General features: G+C 40.9%; 1 protein-coding gene across 1 annotated transcript in view; it reads left to right on the top strand.

Annotated features, from left to right (window-relative positions):
* Positions 1-19,253, top strand: part of SYTL5 (synaptotagmin like 5) — a 640,980-nt gene that overhangs the window by 517,094 nt on the left and 104,633 nt on the right. The window contains exon 11 of the mRNA XM_069204241.1: positions 2,275-2,358. Within this exon, the coding sequence (XP_069060342.1) occupies positions 2,275-2,358 (84 nt within the window). The remainder of the gene's footprint in view (positions 1-2,274; positions 2,359-19,253) is intronic.

The raw sequence follows: 19,253 nt of genomic DNA, 5'->3' as shown, positions 1-19,253 counted from the left end.
CATTTTCAACCTGAGTACATAGGTGTTTGTGTATATGGGTCCCTGAATATTGTGTCTTAGTGCTTATACCATGTGCAAGGGCCAGGCCAGTGGCTTTGCCAATGTATGTTTGAAGTTGTGAGTGCAATATTACATGGCCACAAACTAAAATGTTTTTTTGCTCTAAAATGTATTATGTATTGATAAGATCTCGTCATAGAAATGACATGATCACTGTTTCCATCCTGCCTCATCTCATAGAAGTATATCTGAAATCCTTACACAACATCATCCTGATCTCTAATAACTATTCAGCTCGACATTGTTTATGAGGTGTTATATACGGCTTCTTTCAACTGCTTCGGTAGAGTAAGTCTAATAAGCTTTCACGGAGTCAGGAAATATTTTACAGGGCAACTGAGGTACCCAGTAGTTTAACAGTGTAGAGATACCACAGAGAGCCATTTGGGTTTTTGGTATTTGAAAGCTATGTTACCAAAATGGAACCATAAATGCAAAAATGTAAATATTTATTCGGAATGGTCGATAAAAATAAAAAAAACTGACTGAATCCACTAAGTCATGCACGCTAACTAGGCATAGTTAACATAATTGATTGGTGGATGCAAAAATGGTGGCTGTGATGGTGGATGCAAAAAAGAGACACAACCACCTTTGCAGATGCTTTCTGTCTCCTTGTGAAGGGCAAAGCTCTTCATTAAATATTGACGATAGGAGGCTGCCCTTCTGTTAGACCCCCGAATATGAGTGTCCAGGACAGGTGCTTTTTGATGTACCCAATAAATCTGACTACCAGGGGTTTGCAATTTATCCGGTACGATAAATTGCACTGATCCCACGCTTTGGGGACTAACATCAACAATAGCACCATAATCTGCATTTCATGGAAAACACAGTACTACTTTTCCTCTGTTAAATTCTAACAGGTTTGAATTGCAAAAATGTAAAGGAGGATGTCCTTATCACACCTTGTTATTACTAGGTGTGGTAGACGCCTCACAACTCAGAATTCTAACCGAGGGATTTGTTCAGGGTTAGGAAAACTTTGGCCCACTCATAATGATGGCCTCAGTGTGTTCTGTTCCCTTTGCAGACATAAACAAGCATTTGCAATGCAAAGGGTCTCACATTTGCTTGAGTTAGAGCTACTAGCATTGTAAACTCCTAACCAGACTTTTCTTGCCAAATAAATTGAAAATCAAAAGTAATACAGTTTCACATAAGCGAGCTGATTCAAAGCACCACGACATCAGCATGAAGCAGCACACAAAAGGAAAAAGAAGTTTGCTCGCAGTCAAACGTATCGGCAAAAGTGCAATTAGCCATTTAACAGGGGCGATGTCCAAGGCGGTAACTAAACCGCCCCAAGGAGGAACAAATGTAAAGCATTTACCAACGAAAGCAAAGGATTTTTGAAGGGCAAGCCCATGAATGAGTGATAGTGATGGGCCTGCGGTGGGCGTGATTAAAAGCCCAGATACATACAAACACGTCGGAAAATTCCAAGACAAGGGCTTTTTTAAATAATAGACCACCCTACAGGAAACCACACTGGTAGCAGACTACACAGTGTTCATTTTGCAGTATACCTCATGGGGTACTTTTTTGGGCACCACGTATGAAAAAAGCTATAAGTGAATTTAGTGACTATTTGTATAGACTGCTTGTAACATGTATGCATCCTTGGTGTGCTAAGTTTGGGTCATAAGGTACCAGCAGGCAGTTCAACAGCACTAGAGATTCTTTCAATGTACATATCAGTGAAATCATTTAAAGACGAGGCACCAAATTAAATGGGGGATCCGAGTTCTTATGAGTTCTCTTATGAGCGAGGCTCCCTTCGGAATCACTAATAGCAGCCTCCAACAGTATTATGAAATCCAGGCTGGATTAGTGTTAATTGAGGTATGAAATGTCCTGAAGGGTTTTAGCAGAAATAGTCATTGTCTGATAAATAAGTGCTGTGATTATGCCAGGTTTTTAGAAAAATCTTGGCTTGTACAGCTGTCCGCTTTTTATGGCTCTTTATTGATCACCCACTTGATAACTGAGTAGGTTCTGCTATTGATGCAAAGCTGAACTCAATAGACCATTATCGTCTTGTAATTACACCCCCTGCACAACTATGATGTTGGCGCAGATTAGTACATGGTGTTTGCAATTCAATGCCAAGAGAAATGTTTAAAATCAGAAGCTTTTATTGTGGATTATTTTCTCTAAGACTTGCATTCATCCTACAATTTCTCATCATTGACCTCTTATGTTTTCCACAAGGTCTACCAGGATGAAGATATTGATGGACTGAACTCTTCCCACCGAGCAGCGACCCCAAGCAGCATAAAGAGTGGATTTTCAATGGTAAGATCTCCTTCGAAACATGTTTCATTCCCTATCTCCACAGCTCATTATTGTATGCTCTCCCCTTCTTCATCCTTCTGCACTTCATGCACATCCTCTCTAGATAGAATTTTATTTTCAGCTTAAAACTAACCGTAATGTATTTGGTATCTGGTGCTGTAATATGAAAGTCACAGTCCCATTTGTGCATGTGTAGAATTTAGCACTGTGTGCCGTATCACCAAAGAATTACCACATATGCACGTGTAGACCATGCATGGATGTGTACGCACTAGACAAAATGGAGCATGTAGTCATAGAGGGTTTACTTTTTGCTCTGTGCAGCACCACAAGGGTGATTGTAGTGCTAGACTGCACTATTGGGCCACCAAATATGGTTGCTCTATGAAACTCTTTGAAGAATTGCAAAACCCCCATTGTAGCATCTTTTGGCCACAGAGGATCTTGGGACCCCAAGACACCATTATTAGGGTGTCTCTTACCCAGCGCATTTAGGGCACGATTAAAAGCCAGATGGAGCTGAATTCTCATGTATAATTTCCCTCTGCCCTATCTCAAATAGCTCAGTGCTTTCAAACCAGTTTGCCTGGTTGCAGAAACACCAGCCTTATTTGAAGGGTCAGTAAAATCCCTTGAGACTTTGGCTGCAACAACCGCCAGGTCCAGCTCTGTCATTCCAGGCCCTCCTTGTTCTTTGGCCAGGGATGGGGGGAGCACATGCAATGCGTTCCCACTCTTAATCAGTCTTCTTTTACCTCCCCTACCCACTCGGCCCTCTTTCTTCCATCTTGCCTCAAATCAGGCACTCAACACACACACACATTCACCACCTGCTGAGAGAGGTTCGGAACAGAGAACTCTCATGATTTCACACTACAATTGAGTGTATGCCCAGTTATTCCCCATTCCGACGGATTTTTTCATGATTGATGGTTCTGGACAGATGTTAATGGAACAAAGTTTTGTGTGTGCAAGAGTAGCAGTTTTTGTAATGCACTTTCAATAGGACCGTTGCAGGATCACATCCGTTATCTGTAAATGTTATCATAATTTCATAATGTAAAACGGAGATGTAATCAATAGCTGCTCATAAATGTGTCATTAAAAGAAGAAGAGATGTTTAAATTTAACTAAGAACAATCTATCATTTTCTTGGTGGAAGCTGATCAGATTCAAAGTATTTCCAGTTGCACCATACGTGCTTTGGACACTTAATTCAATAGAATCTTCCTATTAAAATAGCAACTGAAATCCATAACAGTATTCAATCATAGTAGCTAATTTCAAGAAGCAACTGGAATCTGTTTCAAAACATTTTATCACATCTCCTAAAAACACGTTCCAGATTTTTGAACCCATAGTAAGCCCATGGAAATAAAATACTTTCAATCATTTGTTTCTGAAAATAGTGCTCAAGTTTTAAATGCAAATGGAATCATGATAAATAGATTGTGCACGTTGTGGCATGGGCCCTGTTCTTGTCACAAAATGCCCCATAATAGGGTATCCCAAAGTAGACTGTTTCTTGGATGGGAATCAGGCCGTATGACTTTCCTCTACAACCTCTATTGCTGAGGTCTTATGCTTCGTCTCATTGATAATATCTAACCATGTGAGTGTTGTATTCATATTGTAATTTGTAAATATGCTTTTACTTCCTCTACATGTCTTCATAAGAATACTGTGTATAACTACTCTTGTTAACTGTGTGTTCACGGACAATGTGGCTGTGTCTCTCTGGAGTCTGTCTTGTGACTTTCTTGCAATTGCGAATAGTGCATCATGTGTGTGAATCTTGTTATTCGACTCCATCTCATTGAATCTGTAGGTAGACTGGGGGATGGTGGGGTATCAGGGGCATGTGTCTGTGTGTACGTGTGTGTGTGCAGCTGTGGCTGCTGCAAATCTCAGGGGTGGTGGGGACCAACGGGGGTGGGGGAATACACAATAATAATAAAAAAGAAACGTACTATTCCTGATGCTGATGCCTCATTCCTCCTGTCTTCTGGCGTCCGAGCATTCCCAGTGACACCAGCACGGACTACCCAGCAATCCTGGTGCTGCTCTCATGCTAAACCTAGTGTGAAAGCAGTGCCAGAATTGGTCTGAGTGGCTTGTTCTGCCACTCAGACAGCGCACTGGAGCCTGTACAGTTTCTCCAACCTGGCTGTACATGCGCATGTGTGTTTGGTCGGCCTGAGACGGTGGGTCAAACACACATGCACACTTAGGCGGTCATTCCAACCGCGGCGGGCGGCGGTCGCCGCCCGCCATGCGGTTACCGCCGAATGACCGCACCATTCTGGCTTTCCCGCTGGGCCGGCGGGCGACCGCCAAAAGGCCGCCCGCCGGCCCAGCGGGAAAGACCCAGCAACGATGAAGCCGGCTCCGAATGGAGCCGGCGGAGTTGCTGGGGTGCGACGGGTGCAGTGGCACCCGTCGCGATTTTCAGTGTCTGCTTTGCAGACACTGAAAATCATTATGGGGCCCTGTGAGGGGGCCCCTGCACTGCCCATGCCAGTGGCATGGGCAGTGCAGGGGCCCCCACGACACCCGTTCCCGCCATCCTGTTCCTGGCGGTTTTTACCGCCAGGACCAGGATGGCGGGAAGGGGGACGGAATCCCCATGGCAGTGCTGCAAGCAGCGCCGCCATGGAGGATTCCTTGGGCCAGGGGTAAACCGGCGGGAAACCGCCGGTTGCCCTTTTCTGACCGCGGCTTTACCGCCGCAGTCAGAATGGCCCGGGAAGCACCGCCAGCCTGTTGGCGGTGCTTCCGCCATTTTAGCCCTGGCGGTCGCCGACCGCCAGGGTTAGAATGACCCCCTTAGTGCACAGACTCCACTCCTCCACCCATCAACCCCTCCCGTGGCCAGCCCCGCCCCTCCCTGCACATACTGATGGCTGATGAAATATTGTTTTATTTTACAGCTGTTGGCTCTCAGCCATGAGGGTGATACTCTTCCGCCATTGCGGAGGAGCCACCCCTGTGTGTGTGTTAACCTGTATCACCTCGTTCTTAAGATAGCACTGTACATCCTATACTCTTCCTCCAGTGGAGACCTTTGTATCTTATCACACAGTTATTTTTGGTTCCTTTATACTCTAACTACAGAGATTATAATGAGAGTTATGGTCCATTGTAGACTGGATATTCTTGAAGGTATTTGTGCGACCTGGTAGCAGGTGGGAGTTTAATAAACTAAGGTCCTCATCAACAATGCCCATGGCACGGTGGTGCATCAAGTGCCTAGCTGTGCCATAATGCGCCACTGGGAAAGGGCAGAAATGTGCCATATCTACAAGACACAGCCCATTTCTGTCCTCTCCCCCAGCAATGGCATCCAAATTGCTCCAATGCACCAACACAGGCACCCTTGCACCATGGTGCAGGGGTGCCTGCATTGTGGGGATGATTGTTTTTGTGCAGGAAGGAACAAAGTCCTGCACAAAAACAAACACAAGAGGTGTTTTCCTCTTTCTATGTGTGCTGCAGAATACAGCACATATAGATGAAAAAACAGTGAGAAATAAAGATATTTCTCCTCGTTGCATCACTCTTATGGCATCCCTGAGGTGGCGTATGAAACTGACACATTTCCAGACTTGTAAATCTGGGAAGGCATCAGATTCTTTTGGGTTCCATGGGTGTTGAATGGGAACACCCCACCAGACACTCATGGAACTCCCTTGCATACAGTGTTATGCGTGAAGGGGGTCCATGTTTACAGGGCCATGAAAAGCTAAAAAGGTGGCTTTGTGTGGCCTTGTAAATATGGGTTCACACACACTGTGCCACCAGAAAATCAAACAAATGATGCTCCTGTGTTTCAGTATGCTACTAGACATTATGGTTGACGCGGACAGTATTTCAAAGAGATACAGGGCTCTTTGTCCAACTAAATGTCAATTTCCTACCAACTGACTACAAAGTATTACTCATTTGAAATTTTTGTGATGTTACAAACATGGTGGAATGTGGAAGGGGCATTGTTCTGTGTAAGAAAAAGGCATTTCAAGTTTGAGACCCTGCAAAGCCCACTAAGTGCTGTGCCATTCCAAGGTTGATAAATCAGGCATCAGTAAATTGGTACTCATATCACCGAGTAGCGAAAGAAAAATCTGAAATGTGGTACGAAGTATTTATTTGAAAAAAAAACTTTTGATTAGTAGTATAAATATGACATGGCTAAGGTTAGAAAGAATATGGGTGATAATCCCCAGCATAACACGGTCTCATAGATGATTAACAGATGGGATCTCAATCAGCGTTTTAGATGCTAAACAGTCACATAATATCTAAACATCAACATTAAGGAGATACAGCAACGTGGTAAACGATCTGCTTGGGTAAGAGCAACTGGTGCCTAAGAAGCATTATGTCAATCCTTCCCTGTTTCCTGATCTGCCTTAAAGTCCACTGATGGGTGTGTCTTAATCTGGAAATCAATGACGTCATTATGAACTCTCTCTGGTTCTACTCATGGAAGGTTGATTAAATCCATGCAAAGATATCCAATGTAGAAGACAATACATTACTATGTATAGTAGGCAAACATGATTCTCTGTTTAGCATATATATGGGTGTACACATATGTTGTTGTGCACTGCACAGACCCCAATGTTGATATACACCCAGAGCAAGTATGGCTAAACTGGATGATACACTGAGATTCAACGCTCTGCACTGGCTTCAAAGGAAACAGCTGCGTCCAAAGTCTACTTTTAGCCGTCAGTTTTTCTCTTTCTGTAAATGGAGTATTGTGAGAACGTCTGGCCTTATTTGGTCTTTTATAATTTAAATGAGTAGAGGTTCGATGGACCTTTTGACTACGCTTAGAGTGATTCCACCATAGCTCGTTATTTCAATAACTATATGAACAACATAATAAATTAACACCACCAGTCTTTTGTAGTCACAAATCTTTACACACCATGACTCATGTGGCCAGGAATAACGACACCTTTTAGTAATGTTAAAAAATGTATTTCTCTAAATTAACAATGCTAATATTACGCAGATTAGTCTCAAAACCAAATGATACACGTGTACAAAAAACATGGGCTGACCAAAGAGTCTAACAAATCTCAATTCAACCAAAGTATTTATAATTAAACACTCAAGGGTTACAGTACAAATCAATAATAGTAATAATTGAAAAGCAGAGATATTATAGATCTCGACAGAAGAACAGGATCATTCTTTGTTAAAAACAATGGTCAACATTGGGGCATACTAACTAACCTTCCAATCAGAATAGCATTTTGGGCTTCATACAAAACAATTTTAGTCAAAATTAATTTAGAAAAACATCTAACTAAGGCTCTATATAAATAGTGGTTGGTACCTAAAGGAAAGCACAAATAAAGCATGGACAGATTAGCTTTTTGTTATACCTCTCATCAATGAGTCAGCAAAAAGTGGTTTCTTCGTCAGGTGGACATCTGTCTGGTCAGCATTAGCAATGGGACAGTGAACGGGGATGGCTCAGCCACAGCTGGGCTCAAAGTTAACTGAACCATTTAGGGACATTAGGCTAAAGAATAGGCATTAACACAAATTTGGAAAATACGTAAAACTGCAGTGCTTCATTAACAGGACTCTAGCAAAGATAGAAAGAATGGGTCGAACTCGGCAGAAAATTAACTAACTTTTCTAAGTGCAAGCAGGCTAAGTTAAATTCCCATAAAGTATCATCTCATGCCGTCATTGGTCAGAAAATCATATGTTTACAGTAGGACCAATAAGCTATAAACTATAAATCTAAAGTATAACTAAACAGTCTTTCACACGTCGATGATTGGCTCCTCTTCTCCTGTTGTTATTAGGTTCTTCAGGTAACTCTTTTTCTTGCGATCCTAGCTGTAGTCGGTGCATCCATTTTTGCACCCGGGAACGTCTCTCTCTCACGCATCAAGGATACTTTTGTAACATTTTCTAGTGCAAGACATTCTAACAGACAGTTCTCATGAGAAAGTTTAAGACATTTACAAATTGCTTGGTCAGCTCCATGTGAACAATATACAATATTAATTCTCTGCTTTCACAAAACATTTAAGATTATTTCTTTATTTCTGCCTGTAACTTAACATGAGGCCCAGTCAAGTATGCCCAAACTACATGATTAATCAATGCCTAATATTATTTGAGTACATACATGATACTGATATGTTAATGTGACCCACTAATATATGTTATTCTACATGTGCATATCATTTAGACTATGAACGTATATTCATAATTATTCTTCCTACATCTTATGGTGGCCACATCAGTGTGCATATCTTCCATGACACACAATTTTTTCTACGTATCCTAATTGGTGTGAATTCTTAACAGTTAATCAATGCAAATTTATTAGTAATTAATTCAGCTTTCACAGTATTTACAATATAATTACATTTTAAGCAAATAATACCTTCCTTGAACCACTGCTACTAGCTATTCAGATGAACTTGCGGTAAGAATCAAATCAATGAAAGTAGTATTGGAATAACAGCAAGATGTTGTCCCTGTGAATTTGACAAGAGCTTTGTTATTTCAAAGAAAGGTAAGATAACATTTCTCCAACAAAACTCCCAAGGGGCTATCTAGAGTGCAGAAAATAATATTAGTCAGTAGTGCATCACCAATAATCAACAGCCATATGCATTCTAGAACATTGCATTGTTTAATGACATCTGCTTCGGTTTTGAAATGCACTGTGAGATTGTTCACCCAATACCTCCTCTCAGTGGAATAACTGAAAGTCATACTTTGATATAAAAAGTTAATGGCACGTATCTGGGATCCATCAAGGGTGATTATTCTTGAGGCTCTATTTTCATATTTGTTTGGTGGGGGATCCTAAAAAATCTCAGATTTCCCTTTTTTATATATTTAAGGCTGGAGAACCTGATTCCCTTCCTTACTCTTATCTCAACTCTACCCCTTTCCCTTTTTACTACAGCCAACTCACCCACTATTCCAGTAATTTACCCTGATACTATATGTAACCATTCCCCTTCCCCTATGTATTTAGCGTACCCCTAACCTAATTCACACCTTCAGCCTTATTTCATACCAATTGCTCACCATTTTGCAACACAAGGGTTTTTCCTCCAGAAGACAGCGTTGGATCAGTTCAACATTTTTAATGCGCACCTTGCATAATGTACAAAAACAGCATAGAAAATCAGAGACAAAGTTTATATTCAAGAAAGAATCTTTCCTTCTAAAAATGGTGTTATTCATAGTTAAGGGTATGAGGTGAAAAAAGCCATGGTGAAATACAGATAAGCAATGGAAATGAACTAAGTGAACAAAATATTTGGATGTCAAATATACACTGTACATAGCGCAGGGAGGTAGACCTAATAATAACTATTGGTGAAGAGAAATTAAGTAAAACAATGGGTATAAGGATGATCTACCCAAGAGAGCACCTTAAGAAGAAATTTTAAAGGGCCATGATCTTCTAAGCACCATACTAGAACTTTACAGAGAAAATAAAACTTCCAAATATGGACAAATTATCTTAATGTACCAGTCCACAAATGCCATCCACTCACTCTCTTCCACGTTGACTAAAATAGGTATTTTAAAATAATTAATGGACATTTGTGAAGACAGATTGAGGAGGAGCATGTACATAAACAAAAGGTCAGAAAGGGTTTCTTGCAGCCATCTAAACACTTAGTATGATGTCTCCAAAACAGCTTTTCTGGATTGAAGTTGCACCAGGCCGAAATAAGCTTTTTTTCTGTCAGGGAGGACATGGCATAGAGTATCTGGCCTAAGTGGGAAGGAGTCTGATTCATTTCCATATGGAATGTGCTTTCTAGCTAAAACAGAACTGAGCACAAAAAAAGCTTTTGGAATGGAGTTCTAAAAATATATCAACAGTATCACCCTAAGACAGTGACATATGCATTCCATTTGCAACATTGGACTTTGAGTTGTGTGGGCAGGACTTGAAGAGCTAGGATGAACCCTTAGATATACGTACCAAGAGAAGATTGTGCTCTCCTCTTTTAAAGATGAAGCAGTACTGCTTTAGTCTTTACACTGAAAGTACCTATGGAATGTTAGTGCTTACAAAAATTATGTTGTCCCCAACCCAGAAATATCAGAGAGAGGATAAGAACATATTTGTCCTGAACTCCTCATCAAAGATGTGTTTCCTACCTGGATGGACGATTGTTTTCTCCCTTATATTGACTATCCTGAGCAGAATTATTGTATGCACTGAACCACTGTTGTCTTAAAAGGAAAGGTGACAGAAGTCCAAGGTTAGCTAAAGTCCAAAACTTCTGGATGCCATGGGAAGACAGGTCTCAAGGCTTTCATTTAATTTGCAAGGGTCAGACTCCTACCCACAGATCACCTCTTAGGTGATGGTGGACAAATAAAATCAAATTCAATGTGAAATCAGAAAGTATGTCAATTTTACTAACCAGGCTCTAAATCTTTTAAGGTGATTACAGTAGGGTTTTAACATTCACAAAGGATCCTTTAGAAGAATAGAAGGTATTGGTATCACCTTTGGCAAGCTTTCTATTTCTAAATATCAACCACAAAAATATCTGCCTATAGAAATATCAATGTCAAAATATTTACAGTCAAATTTCTGTCTGTGTAGAACTGTAATGGAAATGACAAGAACACCTACTTTAAAAAATATTAACAGTGAAAGAAACAGTAGACTTAAAAATATCTACAATCAAATGCCAAAACACTACTACAAAAAATAGTGTTTTAAAAGTAAACATAATAAAAAAATACTATAAGAATGTACATTTTCAAAATATTAATAAAATAATGTAAACATATATTGTTAATAATAATAATAATGTTAATGTTAATGAAAAACAATGATTTTTCAAAATGTATGTAGTATATAAGCATACTTTTCTACGCAGACAAACAAAATTACTATACACACAATTATTAGACAAGTCTAAAAATTATAATATATGTTTTATATTTTCAAAAATTGAAAATTAATAAATTGAACTTATACAAAATATATATTTGTACTCAATTAATGTTTATTTGATCTTAAAAAGTGAATTACAATTAGTTTAAAATATATATATAATAAATTAAATATTGTTTTATTTAAAAATCCTCAATAATACAGAAACATTTAATTGTAAATATACAATTTTAAAATAAACATGCACATCTCCAAACATGTACTCTATATTCATTCGGCCACTGTGAATGATTTAAATAATAATGTGATAAATATGATTTCAATACAATATTAATAATTAATATAAATATCTATAAATTGATTATAAAAGTCAAAGAACAAAACAACTAATTTTTAAAAGAGTCTGAAACATACCTATTCATTTAAAATTCGACAAACATCAAAAAAATATGCAATTTGATGTGAGACTGAGATTTTTATTATAAATATTGAGGAAAGTACATATATCTATAAGGTGGGATTAAACATTCTTACGCTAATTAATTTGGAAATTACACACATAAAAGGGATGAGATACGTAATTGTACCTCCAGTCCATAGACTTTTAAAAGCGTACACTTAAGGGTCAGATTTACTATTCTAACTCAGATTTAACATAAATGGGGAAGTGTATATCTTTTTGGTGGGGTGTGGTGGTTATGATTTACAATTCTAACTCCAGCCTTCCTAAATTGGAAAAAGTGCATAGATTTGGGGAGGTCAGATGTAGTAATCTAACTCCAGTCCTTCTAGCAGTGAGAAAGTGCTTATATTTGGGTTAGAGGACAGCCTATTGACAATTCTAACTCCAGTCAGCTTTGCTTTAAGGAGCATGCATATATTTGGAGTATAGAGAGGCAACTTCACTGTTCTAACTCATGTCCTGCTAACAACGGGCAAAATTCAAAATGTTTCGGGAAAGATCACTTTAAGGATAACAGCACTAACAAGCGGGAAAGGCGGTAGTGGCAACTGTGCATGTGTATGTTGATGAGCAGGGGGGAAAGTGGGATCCTTAGGGATCATTGAGCATGGGATTGGAGGAGAAGTTGAGTAATCTGATTTCTTGAAATTGTGTTTTGAGAATTTGAACCATTTTAATGTTTGGATGATGACTGTGGCTATCGATTTCAGATGGTGGAGAACAATAGCATGGTCCACTCTTCTGAAAGCGGCGGACAGGTCTAGGAGAATCAGTGTGCATTGTGAGCCTTGGTCAGCCATGTTCGGGATGTTATCTCAGAAACTTTTAAGGGTCCTGTGGCAGACTCATTGGTTGATGTCTAATATGTAATTGGTTTCTAGGTGGCCTGAGTGAGCCATGCTGCATCTGTTCAGGGCTATGTCTGCTCCCTCTGGAGTGCTGTCAAGTCTCATAGAGATGGAGGGGACCCTAGTCAGACTTCCATTGGAGATTGCTACACAAATGTTGACTGAGCCCAGCTCCTTGATGATGCCAGCCTGTATCTCCACTTCAATGTTGGAGGACTTGTCAGTTCCAAAAGCTCTGGTGCCAAATTAACTCTGGCATCATCCCCCTCAGATGCAATCAAGATGCCCTAGTCTGATCTAGAACCAACATCAGTCCACTCCTGCAATACAATTACCAAGGTACAGCGTGTCCACTTTTGATGGACTCAGCTTCTTCCAGGAAGCTGATAATTTTAGAGGCTTGTCAGGAACAGCTGTGTATTGATCCACTCCTAAAGGTTACTTTCAACGACTTCTCAGTTCCAACAATAGTACTGAAAATTGAGAAGAAATTCTCAGTGTCTCAGATGCTATCAAAAGCAGCTAGCATAGCCTGTTTGTGACTCAGGAGAACAAATTGGTGGCAGAGGCCTTAGAATCACCAATGGCAGCTGTTTTCTTCTTTCTAATCATGTGCAACAGCTACTATCCAGTGGCTTTGATCCCCCTTCCATGGTCCTGCAGTACTGATAGGGAGCAGAATTTGATTTTTCCTCCCCAGCTGGCAAACTATTACTTGAGATCTGAAAATTGTCCAACAAGGTAACACCCTCCCATTCACATCCACTCCACTTCATATTCCACCTGTTTGTGTTCAACCTTCAGAATAGCTTGCTTCCATTCCTGTGCAGGAAGTACATTCATTACTGGCCAAAGTGACCATAGTGAAGGTCCCAGAGAGGGCCATGGAGTGTTACTCCTTGGCTCCTTCAGAAGGACAAGCTCAAGGTGCTGGCTTTGACCCAGGTCCTTGGCCCCCTCGACCCAAGGGACTGGATCATATCATCGGACATGTGGGATGCGTACTTTCCTGTTCTCATCCTGTTCTCATCCTGCAGTCCTTTGGTGCTTCCTTTGGTTCACGGTGTGTTGAAGCATTACCAGTTTGCCACTCAACCCTTCAGCCTCATCTCCACCCCTAGAGTGTTTACAAAAGCAATAATGGTGGTCAAGCTCCATTTGCACAGGTTGGGAATTCATGTATTCCCTTACTTCAATGACTAGCTGCTGAAGGAAGAGTTGCTGTGATAGGTCGCAAACCACCTGCAGGTGACACAAAAGACTCCCACTAAAGGGGCCATTCTATACACAGCAGGATTCAAGACCTTTTCAGTCCCACAGAGACTCCAAGATATTCAGGATTTGATCCCAATGCTTCAGACTCCTTCCTGGGTTTGTACATAGATTTTTGTGCTGATCCCAAGAGCTCACTGGCACATTCAGGCCTCACATTGGGACCCAAGGGTGCAGTAGGTGCAGCATCAGGTTTCTACTTTGGAAAAGATTTGCATCTCAAAGGAAGCAGTCCAGTACCTTCTGTAGTGGCTGTTAGACCCCAATTAACAGGCAGATGGGCATTCTCCCTATACCATCACAAGCTCACAGTAGAAATAAATGCATAATCTGTGGGATAGAGCAATCATGTGGGAGAGGTGGAGATCAAAGAGATCTGGTTCACAGACTCGAGCAGAAATTCCATATCAACCTTTGAAACCTTGGCCCCATCTGGCTGGCTGTGAAGGGCTCCCTTAAATCCATCAAGAGAAAGCCAGTTTAAGTATTAATGGACAACACAACCATCACGTGGTACTGCAACAAACCGAGTGGTGTAGGCTTTTGGATCCTATGCCTAGAGGCTCTGTGTCTCTGGAAATGGCTGGACCTTCATGAGATCTATCTGACTGTAAACCATTTAGAGGGATCACTGAATAATAAGGTGGCGAGCTCAGCAGATGCCAGCTGGTGAACCATGAATGGCATTTTCATCTGAAGATGGTGGAAGGCATCTTCATCCAGTGGAGCATGCCTTGGTTTGATCGTTAAATCCCCATCGAGAACAGGCAGTGTCGCTATTATTGTGCACTGTAGTTTCCATCAAGGCGTGCATAAGTTATACAGTGGGATAGCAGTCATCTGTGCATCTTTCTATCCTTGCCTCGCCTTCGTGAGTTCTCAAAAAACCTGGACATACAGGGGTAACCCTGATTGCTCTGGATGGGGCCAGTAGAGTGTGGTCCCCAAAGCTGTTGACCCTGAGTATTTGACTCCAATCTGTCTATCTCTTCTGAGTTTCCACCTGGATATTGCTTTATGCCTCAACAGGTCCTTTAGTTAGTCCTTACATCCCTGATGTGCACATACTTTGAGCCTATGCACAGTACATTGCTGAGATTGCTGACAATCAAAATGGTTTTCCTCATTGCAGTTACTTCTGAGCACCATGTTACTGAGCTGCCAGCACTGTCAATGCATTCTCCAAACACTAGCTCCATCCCTGGCAAGTTAGAACGTCAGACTCAATCTTCATTTCTGCCAAAAGGAGTGTCACCTTTCCACATGGAACAATCTCTTACTCTCCCTGCCTTTTCTCTCCTTCACACTCCTCTAAGACAGAGGAGAGGCTTTACCAGCTTAAACAAAGAGAGATCTCTCTGCTTTTACATCAAGTGCAAGAGAGAAAAGAGTGGGTGACCAGCTCTTTGTAGATTTTACTTAGGCGTAAAAGGAGAAGGAAGTGCACAAGTAACCCTGTCCAGGCGGAGCATCCTGTGCAAAAAACATGCTATATCGTAACTAGGGGTGGGGGGAACTCACAGAGTTTCACTCCATGGAACACCATGAAAACTCAGTGAGAGTCTGCGGAGATCCGTGCACTGTGTAGCTACAGTAAAGTCAAAAAAGAAAATAAACATTTTAAATGAAAGATTTATGAATAAAGAAATGATTTGATTGACACAATTTTGGGAGTTTGTGCACTTTGATGTTTAATTTTTAAAGTGATAACTGTATATTAAGTGTAAATTACCAATTGGATGTGGGTGCTGAGTCATATTAGTTTAAATGTATGGGGTTTTCTCCTGCGTCTGAAGATTAAGAAGGCTGGTCCTCAAGACTCGAGCACCACAATATTTAGAGTAACAATAACCCACTAAATGTGGTGAGTGCGATACTCTTGTGTCTTAGACACCTTCTTTTTGTAAATCGCTTGCTGTGATTAGAAGTATCCATTAGACAAATAGGTTTTGGTAGCGCCCTATCTGGTAGATACTTTATCTAACCTCAGATTCCTCACTGCCCTAAGGCATGGGAGATTCTAAAAAGGTTCCATGTTAAATTGTTTGAGGGTGCAGAAAATTATTAATATTACGTGATTTCATTGCACAGGGGGAATTTCTATCAGAATATAATTCCCAAAATGTTGTCTGGTATAATATTTTGGCCTAAATATAATTTACAAGAATATATCTACATTGGGTGTGGAAATTATGTTATTAAGTCCAATGGGGTAATATTTTGTGAACCATGTTAATATCACAATATTTTTGTCATATGGTATTTAGGTCCATACCTGTATGGGTGGTGCCCCCAGAAGTACTGCAGAGCGGCACTTCTGGCCATGGGCTGTTGATTTAATTGTGAAACTGGTGGCTTTAGCTGGTTCAGGCTCCCCTAAGGTGGATAAATACAGACATAAGGCATCAGAAGGGCTTTTAATTTTCACAGGTGATCAGCAACAAGTTATATTTATGAATTGTGAGAACGATCTTCAATGCAATTATGTATATCATTTCTTCTAAGAGATTATTTTGCTAAAAGTGTAAATATAAATAGTGTATATCGAATAGTATCACTTCTGGAGAAGGTCTGGGGTTGCTACAGACTCAGATGATGCCATCTTCCAGCAAACAGGAGCAGTTACTTTGAAAATAGTTCAGATCCTGTGAGACAGCTAGGATATTCCCAAAAAGAGGGATTTGTAGTTAGCAGGGGTAGCTCCTTCGCAATGGCAAAGGACCGTCGCCCCACTGGGTTAGCCAACAGCTGAAAAATAAAATGATATTTTACTATTGTTTTATTTTTTAGCTGCTGACTCAGGCAGCATGTGCAGGGAGGTGCGGGCTATGGGAGTGGGGAGGAGTGGAGTAGTGGTGTGCACTAATGCCTATATTTATACTTTTTTTGCACTGCATTTGCGTCACTTTTTGACGCAAAAGTGGCGCAAACTTACAAAATATAATTTTATTTTGTAAGTTTACGCCATTTTTGTGTTAAAACATGACACAAATGCGGCGCAAAGAAAGTATAAATATGGGCCTAAGTGCGCATGTCAGTTTGGCCGGCCTAAGACCCCAGTGCACTGTCTGAGTGGCAGACCAAGCCACTCAGACCAATACTGACGCTGCTCTGATGCTAGGCATAGCATCAGAGAGGCGCAAGGATTGCATGGGGAACCGGACTGCTGGGCCACCAGGAGAGCAGAGGAGTGAGGCGTCAGGCAGCGTCGGTGGCAGCATTTGAACGGTAAGCTTTTTAAAAAATTATTATTTTATTACCCCCCTTCCCTCGGTCACCCCTTCCTTTGAGATTTGCGACAGCCACTGCTGGTAGTTAGGTATGGTATCCATCAGAACAAGCACACCTGAAGATAAGTAACTTGTTCGGCCTCACAGAACCCAGAATCAAAAGAAATGTATCACTTACTAATCACCAAATATTTGGTTTACCCACACAAAAGAGACACTGAACACAAAACAAAACGTCATGTATCCAATCACAGACAAAACAATATTTTACCAGCCCAAATATTCAGACATTTATTTTCACATCATATACGGTAGCACAATAAAGGATTCAGCATATTCCCGATCCTTGACCCATGTTATTGAAAAATGCCAAAAAACTTCTCCACCTTGATCACTGCTCTTCTTACCAGGACAAAACCCCTCCCTCAATACACTGCCACAGACAACACAAAGTATCACCCAGTCCTAGGCATATGAGGGCTCATTTTCCCCATGGAAGTTAATATCTCTTTCATTTCAGAACATCATTCCTGGACGTTTTATATTGCTAATGCTCGATGTAACAGCAGACTTTACATTTTGTGCTTAATTTGTGCAGGTGGTGGATGCTGGTGCTCAACAGTTAGATCCGTAGCTTATTTCTCATCATCAGATCATGGTCCAGAGCAAGAGAGAGAAAGACAAAAAGAGATAAAGAAGGAGGATGAGAATAATAAGAAAACAGTATCGAGAAGGGAAGGCAGGGGTGGAAAGACCCTTTAAAATTGAGATAAAGAGAAAATAGGTGTAGAATGGTTAAGAAGGAGGCCTGAATTGCACAGTTCAACAAGAATCAGAAGTCTTGGTATTCACCAACCCGGGCAGTCAGCAGCACTGCTGTATTTCTAAAATTTGAGGCCCCTACACATATACATTTTTTTCTAACAAATAAGGCACTGCCTAGAACACCTCCATTTCAGATCCTTCCCATTGCCCTGCTTGGTCTGACTGTCGTTGTCTCTAACTCAGTTTTCTCTCTTGACCTTTGCCTTCTCTTGAAAAGTATGCCCAGGCAGGCTCTGACAGGACATGGACCCGCTTAAATGTGCCTGATGCAGATCCAGACACCGTGAGTTTTCTTACTTCCTTCTGTTTGGCTCTCTATGCTTTCTTCTTTTGTATGTTTCATCTGTCAATGTACTGTTTTCAGTGGTTCACAGCACAGAAGAGTAATTAAAAGCATGAAAAAATGCAGTTGCTCAAAGCTCCATCAATCCACTTTTTTGTCCAATCTTCCACTCTAGGTAGAGAGGCCAGTCTCACCAACTAGAGCTAAATAGGCCACAACTGCCCTGGGTTTGCTTGTGTTCCCATCTAGAAGGGAGCTTGCCTAGCAGCACGGCTGGAATGCTCCTATTTGAAAGGAACTTAAGCTGATTTAAATATCGCTGGTCTTCTACAGTGGCATAGTAAGCACAACAATGATGGACTGGCTCACAGCTCCAAATATTTAAGAGAGGCTGAGAGCAATTCAAGCATTCCACCCATCACCTTTTTGTTTTTAGTTCAGTAGATGCGCTAGGTGCAACATGCATTCCTAAACCTGGGACTTGTGCTCACTGTGCCATAGAAATCACTCTACAACTCACTGATGAGACCTAAAAAGGCTAAATCTGTCCTGGGGAGGGGGGTTGTGTTCCCATCTGAAGAGTAATTTGCATGGGAGTTTGGCTTTAACTGCTCCTATTGAAGCAGGAACAAGGTTGATTTGTGTCACACACTTACCTGATTAGGACAACGGAGACAATACTAGACCGCTAATCCCACCTGAGGTGTAGAATGAAATCAAGTAATCACAGCCTTAATTCACTAACTGCCTCCAAGGATATGGAGTTTGAGATAAAACCAGAAACAGATAGATGTGTTGCAAGGTCTGCTCTGCTGCCTTGCGACACTATGCAGGAGGGTCTGTGCTCCTTGGACCTTTTAGTGTAGATATGTGTGCAGTGCAATAGAAACAAGAAGAACAATTGTTTACTACAGTTCTCATCATATGATGTTTAAACAGTTATTTTCAACAATATCACTTACAGGTTGTATTACAAATATAGCTTGAGAGCAGGTTCAATTCAATGGAATACCAGAGTTTTCTGGAAGTCCGCAGAATAGTAAACACAACAATGTTC

This window comes from Pleurodeles waltl, chromosome 8 (genome assembly GCF_031143425.1).
Source record: "Pleurodeles waltl isolate 20211129_DDA chromosome 8, aPleWal1.hap1.20221129, whole genome shotgun sequence".
Lineage (NCBI taxonomy): Eukaryota > Metazoa > Chordata > Amphibia > Caudata > Salamandridae > Pleurodeles > Pleurodeles waltl.
Note: the sequence above shows the minus strand (reverse complement) of the source record. Positions and strands in the feature narration are given on the sequence as shown.